The sequence below is a fragment of the Rhodnius prolixus genome, unplaced genomic scaffold (genome assembly GCF_049639745.1).
Source record: "Rhodnius prolixus isolate KJV_2025 unplaced genomic scaffold, Rpr scaffold_1, whole genome shotgun sequence".
Taxonomy (NCBI): Eukaryota; Metazoa; Arthropoda; class Insecta; order Hemiptera; family Reduviidae; genus Rhodnius; species Rhodnius prolixus.
The window spans coordinates 62163015-62176183 of NW_027411581.1; the positions used below are offsets into that span (position 1 = coordinate 62163015).

Sequence of the window (13169 nt, forward strand, 5' to 3'; positions counted from 1 at the left end):
TGGCTCAAAAAAGGCCCCCTAATTTTGTTAAATAGACCTCTGCTCTAATCATATAAGTAATCAAGCTCTTCATTGTTAATTACTTCATTTCTCTTCTTTTTTTGGGGGGGGTTTTACGAATTTAGAGAATTTCAAATTACCCGACTGTGAGATTTCCAGTTCCTGATAGAATAATCTTAAAACTTAAATTTCCTGTTTTGTGGAGCGTGATTGGCTACTGTATTGTCAAGGTCCTTCTTTTTTTTATCTTTACGAGACAAAGCATTTGTATCTCCTTCTCACCTCCACTAATCTAAACTAATCGTTTGAAAAAAAAATTTATCAATGGTTACAGAAAATGTAGCGTGAATGTTTCACAGTAGATGTTGTTAAAAGGGGTCCAATGATCCTGTTAGCGTTGAATGCCATGAAATGGTGCGGACATTAGGTGGGAGGTGGGTGGTTATGAGTGGCAGTCGACTGCTCCAGTACCAGTGAATCAATTGGACAGACCACTTCTTCTGCTCGGCCAAATAACCTCTCTCTGGCCTCTCTAGACAGAAGAAAAGAGACAAGTAGTTAACTCACTCTTCACATCCTGGGCCAAAAAAAAAATAGAAATTCTGCAGGAAATGTGTTCGCTACCACATCAATGTGGGCCTCGTTCTGGAAAATAAGAATGTTATTTCTTCTCTAGAGCCGCGGGGACTAGTGTGTAATAAACTTCTTTTTATATAGCTCTACTGCTTTGATCGCATCAACTAGTTTCTTTGGGACAAGAACATTGGACAGCAGCATTGATTTCTTATTTTCTTGGGTTTAAAAAGTTTTTTATCTTGATCTTGATTTGTTTTGTCCACAATCCCAAATTTTCTCTTTTGAAATTCCGTTTTTTTTTTAAAAAACCGGAAATGTCCGTTCCTTAGTTTAATATGAAGTTTTTTTAATTAAATTAGAACATTTATTTTTGGTGCCAGAATAGTGATAAAATAATAAATAATAAAGCCTTTTATTTTTAGAAAAAAAGCAATAAATACAAAAGAAATTTCATTCTTTGAACATGATAAATAAAAGTCATACACTGGGTCCAAAAGACCATCCGTGGAATTGTTGCCTACAATATTATACTTATTGTAATAATTACTGGTGGGGGCAATAGTGCCACAGGAAACTGGTGGACGCGGCGGCCGAGAGAGGGGGAGAGACGGCAGACAGAATATTGGAAGATTTCGTGTGAGACGGACGTCCATCTACGGTCCATACCGGATTTGTTTAGAGGAACTTTCTCTTAAGGAAAAAAAAAATATGCAAACAGAAGTACCCTGCCAGCGTACCTGCCTGGAAGAGTTTTCCCAGGCTGACCACCTCTGAGGGATTTAGGGAAACTTCTACCACCTACGTGGGCGACCGGAAGCGAGGCTACTTCGGAAAACTGCGAAAACAATACTGTGAGACAATTTTTTAATATTGGTCAATAGTTAATTACTAATTTAGTTTAAACTGTATTTGAATTTTTTTTTTTGTATTTCTTGTCACTTTATTATATTAACTTTTATTGTTCTATTTTTTTTGTTCTTGTTTGTTATTGTTCTATTTTTTTTGTTCCTGTTTGTTATTGTTCTATTTTTTTTGTTCCTGTTTGTTATTGTTCTATTTTTTTTGTTCCTGTTTGTTATTGTTTTATTTTCTTTTTGTGGTTCGCTGTTACCACTTTATTAACAGCGTGGCGCTCAGCATTGTCGGTTTTTTTTTAAATTAAGTTCTTCCCGTATTTCTGCTTTCTCTTCGATTTTTTTTTGTCATTTAAGCCGCCCACCCCCTTCTCCACTGAACGATGTCAGGCTTTAATCATTGCCACCAAATTTTGGGGTAATAACATATCGCACAAAGAACAGCGGGAACCATCATCATCTCTAAAGAAATCTATAATTAAGATACATAAGTTCGCCTCTTGCTTTCATAATCCAGGAGATCTGGATCTAGAGAGTACTCATTGTTCATAAACTTATTTTCACCTAAATCATAGCTCAGTTCTTCTTGTACAGTCTTCCAGAAGAGGAGTTTCTTGCATTAATAACAAAATTCTGCTTAAAGTTATATTGCAATTTATCACAAATTTTATGAAATCTAAAATTCAAATTAATTATACATTCTAAATCAAAATTAGCTAACTTAAATTCTAGATCATATTTCTGGTAAAGTATTTTCAAATTTTTAACCCAAGACAAGTTACTTTTAATCAACTCATTCGACAGCATTTTGGGAAATCTACGCTTTTCCATTGTTACTATTTTCCTAATATATTTAAAATTCAGTTTAAGTATGTGTAAAAAAGGAGATTCGATATCTATTTCTAAGCAAGAATAGTGAGTATACAATATCCATAATTTTGGACAAATTTGCAATATTGTTTGGATCAAATTTTGCCATAACAATCCAGTACTGTAGTTAAGACGATTCCAGTCATATGTGGATTTCACTTCTATTATAATATTATATTAACAAGATAATAAACTCCTAAATACCCTGTATCTGCCATGCGCACAACATATTTATAATAATTCTGCAGTCAGGTGGTACACTGAGGATGAGAGACTGTAAAACCGTCTTAAACTAATCCCCTATTGTGTCTTTAACTTAAGCTTCTTAAAAATTAATCTCATCTCTTTTTTTATCTTTAAAAAGGTTTGGAAAGCTTTTGAATGTACCCTAATAATTATTTGCACAATTGATTATGATCTTTGTTGGCTAGAAATGTATGTCAACATCCGATTTCCAACATGTGCTCATATAAAGCGCTCTACAACTATTTTTTTTTTGGGGGGGGGGGCGTTTATTTTTGCTACAATCAGCGCGTTGGCGCTATAAGCAACAGTGATAACAGAACTATGAATTACAAAGGTATACGAGTGGAGAAGTTACCTAGTGGTAAATATTAGGCTATTAGTCGCTCTCTTCACTTGAGAGGAGATCACGAGGCTCCACTGTCTCTTAAGACGTCTTGCCCGTATTATCAGGAAGAGTTCTAGAAGAAAGATTTTTAGCTAGAGGATTTATATGAGATTGCAGGTTGAAGTGGAGTTTTCTGTATCTTGTCTTAGCAAGTTGTGGATTACAACTACTTAAGTACCAGTAATAGAGGTACCACTTGGTTGTGGCTTTATTTAAAAAAAGGTAGGTCATGACAATTTTGCGAGGGGGCATAAAACTTTAAATTAATTCATTTTTTATTTTGGGGGGGGGTTCTGACTTTGGGCTTTGCAAAAAGGCAAAGTCCGTTATTATGGTAAAATTGTGGGGCACTCAGACCTGCAATGCTGAGATGTATTGTTGGTTAGTAGGTTCGATTCCCGGTCTATAAGCCTTGGATTTTATTTAATGGTTAATAAAAAGAATTCACAGTAAAGTATGTTTGCTAGTCGCCTCCGTCCTATGACACCTAATTGGTAGTTGGACGTTAAGCCCCACCTGAAAAAATTGACGATTACTTTACTTTGTGGTGCACTGCTAGCTCAAAAAAAATCTATTGTACCTTAATTACTGGTGCCAGTAGAATCCCCATGGCACTCCCTGCAGTCCCAAATGACGTATAAAACCCAGAATCTTCTTCTACAGCACTTGAAAATTATCCCCTGGGTATGAATGTTTGTGGTTATATTGGGAGTTTCCTATATCTTGCTAAAGAATCTGCAATTGCCATCGTGTTCTATACCCAGATACCCTTTGAGTTGGCAATGCCTCGCGAGTAAACCTGACAGTATTTTTGGGATAACATATATTATCTCTTTCTATTATAGGATTTCTTTCTCTAGTACACTGATTCTTTCAACCGAATACAAGAATAGAAAAGGACCAACACCTTCTTTATGCAATATGGGCTTCTAATTCCTTTCTAATTTATCCTTTCTTCAAACCTGTTCAACGAGTTCCCTAGGGAATCCTTTCGTTTAAAAGATCCTGTCTTTCAAAATTTAGGTACCTTGCTTTAATTACTGTGCCCTAGTTGAATTATGTACTGTACCCATATATGTATATATATGTTATATACAGGGTGACCAAAGTTATATGCTCCACCCACTTTTTTTTTTAACGGCGGGAAATTTCGAAAAAATAGAAAACACGTATTTAATCATTTTTAGTCTAGTTTATTTTCAGTGATTGACCCATTTTTTTTAAACCCTTGTATCTCGAGATACGGCATCCAACTTTTGTTTTTCAAATGGAACGTTATATTTTTTGTTGCATATTTTTGTAGTATTTGAGCTCCTAAAAACAACAAAAATTTTTTTTTTGAAATCGGTTAGGTTTTTCAAAAGTTATGGTAATTTAAAATATGAAAAACAAATTTCAGTTTATTGTCGAAATTACGTTATTTTTTTTTAAAGAATCTATTCAAACTGGGCACAACCAACGGATAGGCAAGCCAAAACTCTAGACTCCCACGCTCTGCTTGTAGCAGCACTTATGGTGGCGAAGTCAAGATCTAGGTAGGCTAGAAGTATTCGACGTTCAGGTTGTTTTTTCTACAAACGTTTAGGTGGAGTTATAGGAAATCAACTAATCGGCCCATACTTCTACAGAGAGAACTTAACTGGTGAAAGGTATCCAACTTTTTTTTCAGAGACATTTTGCCAGTTCCGCTTGAAGATGTTCATCTACAACGTCGGCTAGATATGAATTTTCAGCAAGATGGTTGCCCAGCGAGAGTGGTTCGAGGTTAGCTGGGCAGAAATTTCCATTAAAAGTGCGTAAGGACTCATTGTCCCATCCAATGGCCACCTCGATCTTCGGACTTGACCCAAATGGACTATATTTTGTGGGGATACCTAAAAAAATAAAGTGTAAAGTATCCTTAAACCCGTGGCTTCAGTCGATGATCTGAAACGTCGAATTACTCTAGCCTGCCTAGATCTTGACTTCGCTACCATAAGTGCTGCTACAAGCAAAGCGTGGGAGTCCAGAGTTTTGGCTTTCCTATCCGTTGGTTGTGCCCAGTTTGAACAGATTCTTTAAAAAAAATAACGTAATTTTGACAGTAAACTGAAATTTGTTTTTCATATTTTAAATTACCATAACTTTTGAAAAACCTAACCGATTTCAAAATTTTTTTTTTTGTTGTTTCTAGGAGCTCAAATACTACAAAAATATGCAACAAAAAATATAACGTTCCATCTGAAAAACAAAAGCTGAATGCTGTATCTGGAGATACAGGGGTTTAAAAAAATGGTTCAATCACTGAAAATAAACTAGACTAAAAATGATTAAATACGTGTTTTTTATTTTTTCGAAATTTCCCGCCGTTAAAAAAAAAGTAGGTGGAGCATATAACTTTGGTCACCCTGTATATATATAAATATATATATCCCTCTTTTGAGGGCCCTTTTATAAGAAAGAACAATGTGCAGATTACTACACCCTTTGAAAGGAGAACACACATGTACTATAGTAAAGGGTACATACGTACTTCCCTTTCTAAAGCTTTCCATAATTTCTCTTTATTCTCTACTACTGGAACAAATATTCTCTTGCACCCAAAATATGTTTCAACATCGCAATTTCCATTTCAATTATTGGAAATACACTTGTTCATAATATCCAAAACTTTTACTCATATGTAGATTTAAAAAACAAACAAACTGAAAGCGCTAGGTGTGGAGAAATGGGAAGAAGTCTGGACGAACACGACTAAGGGCAAGAAGACACACAAGATCCGACAGTACAAGACCGGAAACAAATGGGACATTTTAAAATTAACCACAAACTGACGCAATTACTTACCAGAAAATGAAAGAACTAGACACTATTTGCACTGGTTTTCTGTTAATTGACGACAACAGCTGTCCTTGCAACAATAGTACAGAACAGATTTGGAACCACCATATGACTGTCTACTTCTAGACCAATACAGACAACATCTAATACAAGACGTTCCGGACAACAGGACACAACTGGACCATCGCAGCATCTATAAAGATATAAATCTTTCAAGAGGCTGCCATCATTAGACTAATACATGAACTTTAATACCAATAGACATTTTTTGACTAGACTGAAATTTTGGATGAATATTACATATATTATGTATTATATATAAATATAATGATATGTATCTATGTTGTAAAGTATTATAATGTACTATAAATGTGTTTATATAATTCTGAATTATCATGTATATTTAGTTTATTATTTAATTCATGATTTGCATTTATATATGTATAATAATAACATGTACGAACAGTGGTTACATGTTATGTGATATTGTAAATAAACTCCCTACTAGCAGGAGTACTGTAGGGGGTGTGGAAATATGTAAATAAAATTCTATCTTTATTTGTTCCTACCCTTTTGTAAGGCGGAAGTTTGCAAAGTGGAAAATGCATATCGTGCAGTTTTTCAAATTTTAGTTTCCTTTTAAAATATAGAAAACAAAAATCCCCCCCCAGAAAAAATTTCTCTACATAAGTTTTGTTTGAATAAGTTCTGTAAGACAGAGACAGAGGTAGAGGCAGAGGCAGTGGTAGAGGCTCAAACAGAAACAGAGACAGAGGTATAGGCAGAGACAGTGGTAGAGGCAGAGACAGAAGCAGAGACAGAGACAGAGGTAGAGGTAGAGACAAAGACAGAGGTAGAGGCAGAGAAAGTGGTAGAGGCTCAACAGAGACAGAGACAGAGGTATAGGCAGAGACAGAGGCAGATGCAGAGGTAGAGGCAGAGGCAGAGACAGAAGCAGAGACAGAGACAGAGGTAGAGGTAAGACAAAGACAGAGGTAGAGGCAGAGAAAGTGGTAGAGGCAGAGGTAGAGACAGAGGTAGAGGCAGAGGCAGAGACAGTGGTAGAGACAGAGGTAGAGACAGAGGCAGAGACAGAGGTAGAGACAGAGGCAGAGACTGAGGTAGAGGCAGAGACAGAGGTAGAGTTAGAGACAGAGACAGAGGTAGAGGTAGAGGTAGAGGTAGAGACAGAGGTAGAGGTAGAGGCAGAGACAGTGGTAGAGGCAGAAACAGAGACAGAGACAGAGGTAGAGACAGAGACAGAGGTAGAGACAGAGACAGAGGTAGAGACAGAGGTGGAGGTAGTGGCAGAGACAGAGGTAGAGACAAAGACAGAGGTAGAGGCAGAGACAGTGGTAGAGGCAGAGACAGAGGTAGAGTTAGAGACAGAGACAGAGGTAGAGGCAGAGACAGTGGTAGAGGCAGAAACAGAGACAGAGACAGAGGTAGAGAAAGAGGCAGTGGCAGAGACAGAGGTAGAGGCAGAGACAGAGGTAGAGGCAAAGACAGTGGTAGAGGCAGAAACAGTGATAGAGCAGTGACAGAGGTAGAGGTAGAGACAGAGACATGGTAGAATTGTAGTATTAAGATAAGTACGTGTGATCGTTTACTTTAGATTTGTGCGTATGTGTGCCTATGAAAATAGCCTAGATTAAGACTTAAAAAAAAAAAGCATTCCCAGAGATCAGTAAGTTCCTTAACCTTACTAATTAGAGGAGGTTGCAAAAGTGGCAGGAAATGTTACCTCCATAAATGGTATTATTCTCAAATTAATGACTACGAGTATATGTAGATAGATATTAAGTAAATGTCTCGGGTTGTTGTAAGAATAAAAGAGGGCGGAAGACCAGTTTGGAGATTATCAATGCGATTACAGATGAAAAGAAATAAAAGAATCCATTTTGGCCCATTTATCCGAATGAATGAGGATTTTAAAGCCGATTTCCCCCCGCGGAACTGGTTGAACGCTTTCCAGTAATGAGAGAAGTTTCTTGCTGGGATGGGGTTGCACGCTCTCTGACTGATTTAAAAGCCTTTTTTTCCTCCATCTCTCTCTCACTTCGTCTTCTTTCTTTCTTTTTTTTTAACAAACTTGTTAGAGCAAAGATGTAACGAAATTAAGAGCGACCTGGGGAGACGACGGTATTAAAAAAAAGGAGGGATAGGTAAGAATTGACGAGTTTTGGGACTTTCATCTGGAATCATGCTGCTAAATTCCCATTCATCTGGCCATCCTTCATGGTTTTCATCCTTTCTTCCAAGTATTTCAGCTTCTTTCACCAAGTTTTCTAAGTGAAAATCAAGTAAACGTCCGCCTCCCCTCCCAAAAAAAAGGCTCTCTATTTTCCTTTTATCAGAAATGAATTTCCCAAGAAATTTCCATAAAAGGGGAAACTTTTTTTTTAGCATTGATGTCATAAAAGAAGAAGAAGAAGAAGAAAATCGCAGCCTCCTCTTTTCCAAGATTCTTTCTTCTTTCGTGAAGATGGCTGCAGGAAATAACCTGCATAATTTTTTGGGGAAGACTACTAGCGCTTAGCAAAAACGTCGGTGGCAAAAAGAAAAGTATTCTTTCTAAGATTCTTTCACAGCTTCAACGGACTGAAATCCTGTTCCTTTTTAATGTAGGTTTGACTTTGGGGAACAGATCTAAAGTCACATGGGGTCAGGTCTGGCGAATAAGGCGAATGTGGCCTAAAACTGGGATGTTGTACTTGGCTAGAAACGTCGTCTTGACAGACAATGCAGTGTGAGCCGGCGTGTTGTCTTGATGGAGAGAACCCATGACTTGTTCTTCCACAAATCGGGTCGTTTTTTCCTTACTCTTTCACGGAGTTGAGCAAGCACCTCACGGTAGTAACGTTGATTAATTATAATCGTTATTTTCATCCGTTTTGGACGCGGGAAGGGCAACCAGGGCGGTCATCATCTCCTACGGTCTTCTCGGCCATCTTGGAAACGCTTGAACCACTCAAAAACTTGCGCACATGATTAACATTCATCGTCATAAACTTCTTTTAATAAAAGATAAGTTTCAGTAGTGGTTTTGCCCAAGTTTTGATGTGAAATTACAGGACAATTCGTTGCTCTACTACATGTGTAGTATCATGTTTTCGGCAAAACGAAACTAACACCTCTTACACAAACACGTCAGGTTCCGGTCAGACAGATTTCTCTACAAACACATGAGACGCTGCAATCGAAAGAGAAGGCTTTACGCTGCACAGCTGACAGGTCGTTAGGATTTGGCGCATGCATAGTTCTTCTGTAGCAGCATCAGTCTCATTATTTAATAGCCACATCTCGTATATTATATTCTGGAAGGAAACCAGGAACCCCAAACTTCTCAACATGTGTATTAAAACATGAAATAGAACACCCAATTTATCTTTTCCATCACAGTCTTGACAATTCACTGAAGAAAAGTTGGTAAAACTTTTCCTCAACAACTTCACCAGCTCATTCTACGTATTGTTTCAGTTTGGGCAAACTGTTACCTATTCTATCTGCGGATGCTATTAAAAGGCAGGCGAATGACCTTTTCTGTAAAAGTTATTTCTTATCATTTTAAATGTTCACATTATAACAATAAGACCTTTAAAAAATATACTTTACAATAACATTTAGTAAAAGTTATTCCGTGTTTGAAAAGTATTTTGCTAAAACATTTTGTTCTTGAACAGCTGACTATACTGGTGACTCACCCTCCTAATATGGCTATAATAAACAATAGAAATGCTTGAAAGTAAGCGGATTCAACTTTTGTGGAAACAAAAGGATTTTGTTTTTTTGAACAAAACACATTTTGAATGACAATGAATACGGTCTGATAGACAGACTGACAGACCATTTTGTAAAAACCACTTTTCCTGACTTAGGGGACCTCAAAATGGATTTTTCCGGCGAAAAACTCAAAATTTCCTTAAGATTACAATATTTCCTCTTACAATTACAGTATTTTCGCTTACGATTACAATATTTTATCTTACGATTACAATATTTCCTCTTACTATTACAATATTTTCTCTTACGATTACAATATTTCCTCTTACAATTACAGTATTTTCGCTTATGATTACAACATTTTATATTACGATTACATTATTTTATCTTACGATTATAATATTTTATCTTACGATTACAACATTTTCTCTTATGATTACAATATTTTCTCTTACGATTACAATATTTCCTCTTATGATTACAATATTTCCTCTTACAATTACAATATTTCCTCTTATGATCACAATATTTCCTCTTACAATTACAATATTTTCTTTTAGAAATACATTATTTTCTCTTACGGTGCTAGAGTAAAAGAAAGTAAAACGTTATGGCCATTCTCGAAACTATTAAAGAAGGTTCATAAAGGAGACTTTTTCATTTATAAGATATTTCTTTTTCTAACTTAACTACAGCGTTAGTTGTTACTTCGTTATTTTCTCACATTTAAAACCACAGTTTACAAAAAAAAATTCGAACTACCCTCTTTTTTAGGGAAACGATTTTCATTGATTTTGTTCAATATCATTTTAGATCAATCATCTTTCCTCTATTTTGGTATACTCGTATTTCTTAAATTTGTGAAAATTAATACAGAATTACTTTTCAAATGGAATAGATCATGTTTATTAAACTTTGACACGTTTACTTAGGGTTTTCCATTTTTATGATCAAAGGAATACAATTCTGTGTCCCTAAGCCCTGAGCTCTTCAAGATCCTGGGCTCTTGTACGCTCTGGTTGGTTCATAATAACTTTGTCGAATTAAATGTCGAATCAAGTTTTCTCTTTGATCTCACTGTCTTTCTTTCACTTGCCTTTCGCTACATCTGTCTGTCTCTTTAAGCAATTTAACGACTTCCTTTTTAGGTTAAAGCACTTTCTTTTTTCTTTTTTTTGACACCTTATGCAGCTTAAGTTGTTTACCTCAACGTCACATCCGGAAAATTATTAAAGATATTAAAATTGACACAGTAATTTTGCTTTATCGTCATTATTATTTATAGTAAATGTAAAATTATATTTTTATTTTTCTTACTTCACGTTTACAAGAAGTAATGCGATCGTGCGGACTTCCGATTTAGAGTCCCCCCCAAAAAAATTCAAGTTCTGGGTTCTCCAGATAAGGAAGCAGTGGTTTATACAAATCAAGATCGATTTCTTTTCACTCTTGTGGATTGGGATTTCTTTCTGCAATAAAGATTCAATGCTATTGGACATTTGAGACTGGAAATACCAATAAGCTTTAAGCAATTGGTTAACTGATACTATCACCCTGGCAATCGTTAAATAATGGATCGATTATTATACTAATTTAGAGAAGAAGTTCAAAATTCAATCACTAATGATTGAATTCTGTGGTTATCACTGTTTTATGTTGTTTTCTTTCACGAAATGATAACGATAATTCTTTTCTTTCAGATGGTGTTCAACTTGTATAAATTCAGTTTCACCAGTTGAAAATTTCAAGTAAGTATTGCATGCTTAATTTGCTTAATTAAGTAATGTTTGTTAAAAATGTTATTTCCTATTAAGTTACATGTTTTATTTCAATTTTATTAGCCATAAAGACATCCAGTTGGGGCGGGTGTTGCTCTAGTGGTCAAGAGCGTGGCTTTATAAGTGGGAGATTCCCAGTTCGAATCCTGCGTATGACTACTTTTTTTATTTGTTAGAAAAAATTAGTTTATAGTAAAGTATGAGCTTGTTTATAGTTAAGCGTGAGCGACACCTAATTGGTAGTTAATATTCAATATTTAATATTTTACTATACTTAGTAACAGAATTTTACAGGATAGCCTAACTTCATCCAATCCCAAAGGACCATTCTTTAAGCCCACTGAAAAGAGTTCCAAATTTTCAAGAGATCGGATAAGCAGAAGTGCACCTTTACTGAGTAGATCGTGAGGTTAAAGTAAAGTAATCGCCTATTTTTTCAGGCAGGCTTTACCTTCAATTACCTAAATTAGGTACAGTGGACGGAGGAGACTAGCAAACATACTTTACTATAAAGTTCTCATATTAACCATTAAATAAAATCCAAGGCCTAGACCGGAGGAATCGAACCCACTAAACCAACAATACATCTTAGCATTGCGGGTCTAGCCTCTTAACCGCTCGGCTATCGTGGCGCCTAAGAGTAGACCATATAGTTTTTGTACTTTCTGGGAAACGGTTTTATCGATTTTATTTATATACTGAGATAAATATATATTTTAATAATTCAAATATTTCCAGAAAATGGAATTTAGGATCTAGAGATAAAAATGTTGAGTTATTTGTGAGAGAGGCTGTTTACCTAAAGGGCAATAAAAACATTCCTAACCTTATTAGTTAATGCCCTATCTTGTAGCCCTACCTTGTATTTATTTGAGTCTAACTCTATACGTTTAAAATTAATTTAGGTAAAGTGGTAAATTTAAATTGAATTTATAATATTATATTATGGCTCGTGTTATACACCAACATATATTCCCGATAAGTCCGGGCACTAAACACCCTGCTGGGCGCCCACATTTAAACTGCAACTTGTCCCCCATTTCATGGTCGTCGACCGCTCTCCAATCTTCTCCCAGTGTTTTGTGATACTGGGTGTCAAGTTTCGGTTATGTCCATTAAAGAAAATGGTAGTACATTGTTGTTGCTTGCTGATGAACTAATGTACTACTTCTAAAAACCGCTCAATTTTCGGAAGTGCTGGCCAGTCGGTTCATTATATTGGGAACAACATGTTTCCTTTTAGAGAGAGCGATAAAAGTGAAACTGCCATTTAGTACAATATGTTAGCCTGGCTGTCAACAAGACAGATCGATTACATTCAGGCAACAATTTGGGCTGTAGATTCGCTCTGTTGGCGTTCTAAAATTATCAATTAGAGCAATTACTATCATACGAAGAATGTAACTAAACCAATATGTAATATTCTCATTAAATTATATATTTTAACGTTATTACTTGAAATGAATTTTTTTTAATTACTTCCACTTGTTATAAGTTTGTAATTTCATCTTGAATGTATTAAATAATTTACTTATTTCATGTTCCATGGTGCCTTATTTTGCAACAATATCTTTCAGGTGATTCATATCTGTTTAGTATCTATTCACACTTATTCACACTTCTTTTTTTTTCGAATTACTCATAAAAGATACTATTACAGAAGGCGGCAAGTTTGAAACGGAGACGATAGGTGAAAAAAAAGTTAGAGATTCTAAGATCTAGGCAATTATTTAATTAAAAATCACAATTTTCAAATCTACGTTTGAAAATAATATAATATACTTATATTACAAATTTTTAAGCGCCACGGTAGCCGAGCGAGTAGAGGCGCAGCCCGCAATGCTAAGGTGTATTGCTGGTTTAGTGGGTTCAATTCTCGTGGTCTACACCCCTAGATTTTTATTTAAAGCTATGATA

General features: G+C 35.6%; 2 protein-coding genes across 9 annotated transcripts in view; both read left to right on the forward strand.

Annotated features, from left to right (window-relative positions):
* Positions 1-13169, forward strand: part of LOC141446048 (GTP-binding protein Di-Ras2) — a 207990-nt gene that overhangs the window by 124026 nt on the left and 70795 nt on the right. For all 8 annotated transcript variants that reach the window (XM_074112407.1, XM_074112406.1, XM_074112410.1 and 5 more), the window contains one exon: positions 11175-11222. The gene's annotated coding sequence lies outside the window, so the exon portion shown is untranslated. The remainder of the gene's footprint in view (positions 1-11174; positions 11223-13169) is intronic.
* Positions 412-7390, forward strand: LOC141448765 (uncharacterized). The gene is made up of 2 exons (XM_074117366.1): positions 412-434; positions 6638-7390. Exons 1-2 carry the CDS (start codon positions 412-414, stop codon positions 7290-7292), a joined length of 678 nt encoding a protein of 225 aa, XP_073973467.1. The 3' UTR covers positions 7293-7390.

Bases quoted from the DNA above. Each gene is read 5' to 3' on its own strand.
- LOC141448765 (XM_074117366.1), top strand. From the start codon at position 412: ATGGTGCGGACATTAGGTGGGAG. The intron at 435-6,637 runs GTGGGTGGTTAT...GAGGCTCAACAG, and splicing joins GTGCGGACATTAGGTGGGAG to AGACAGAGACAGAGGTATAG.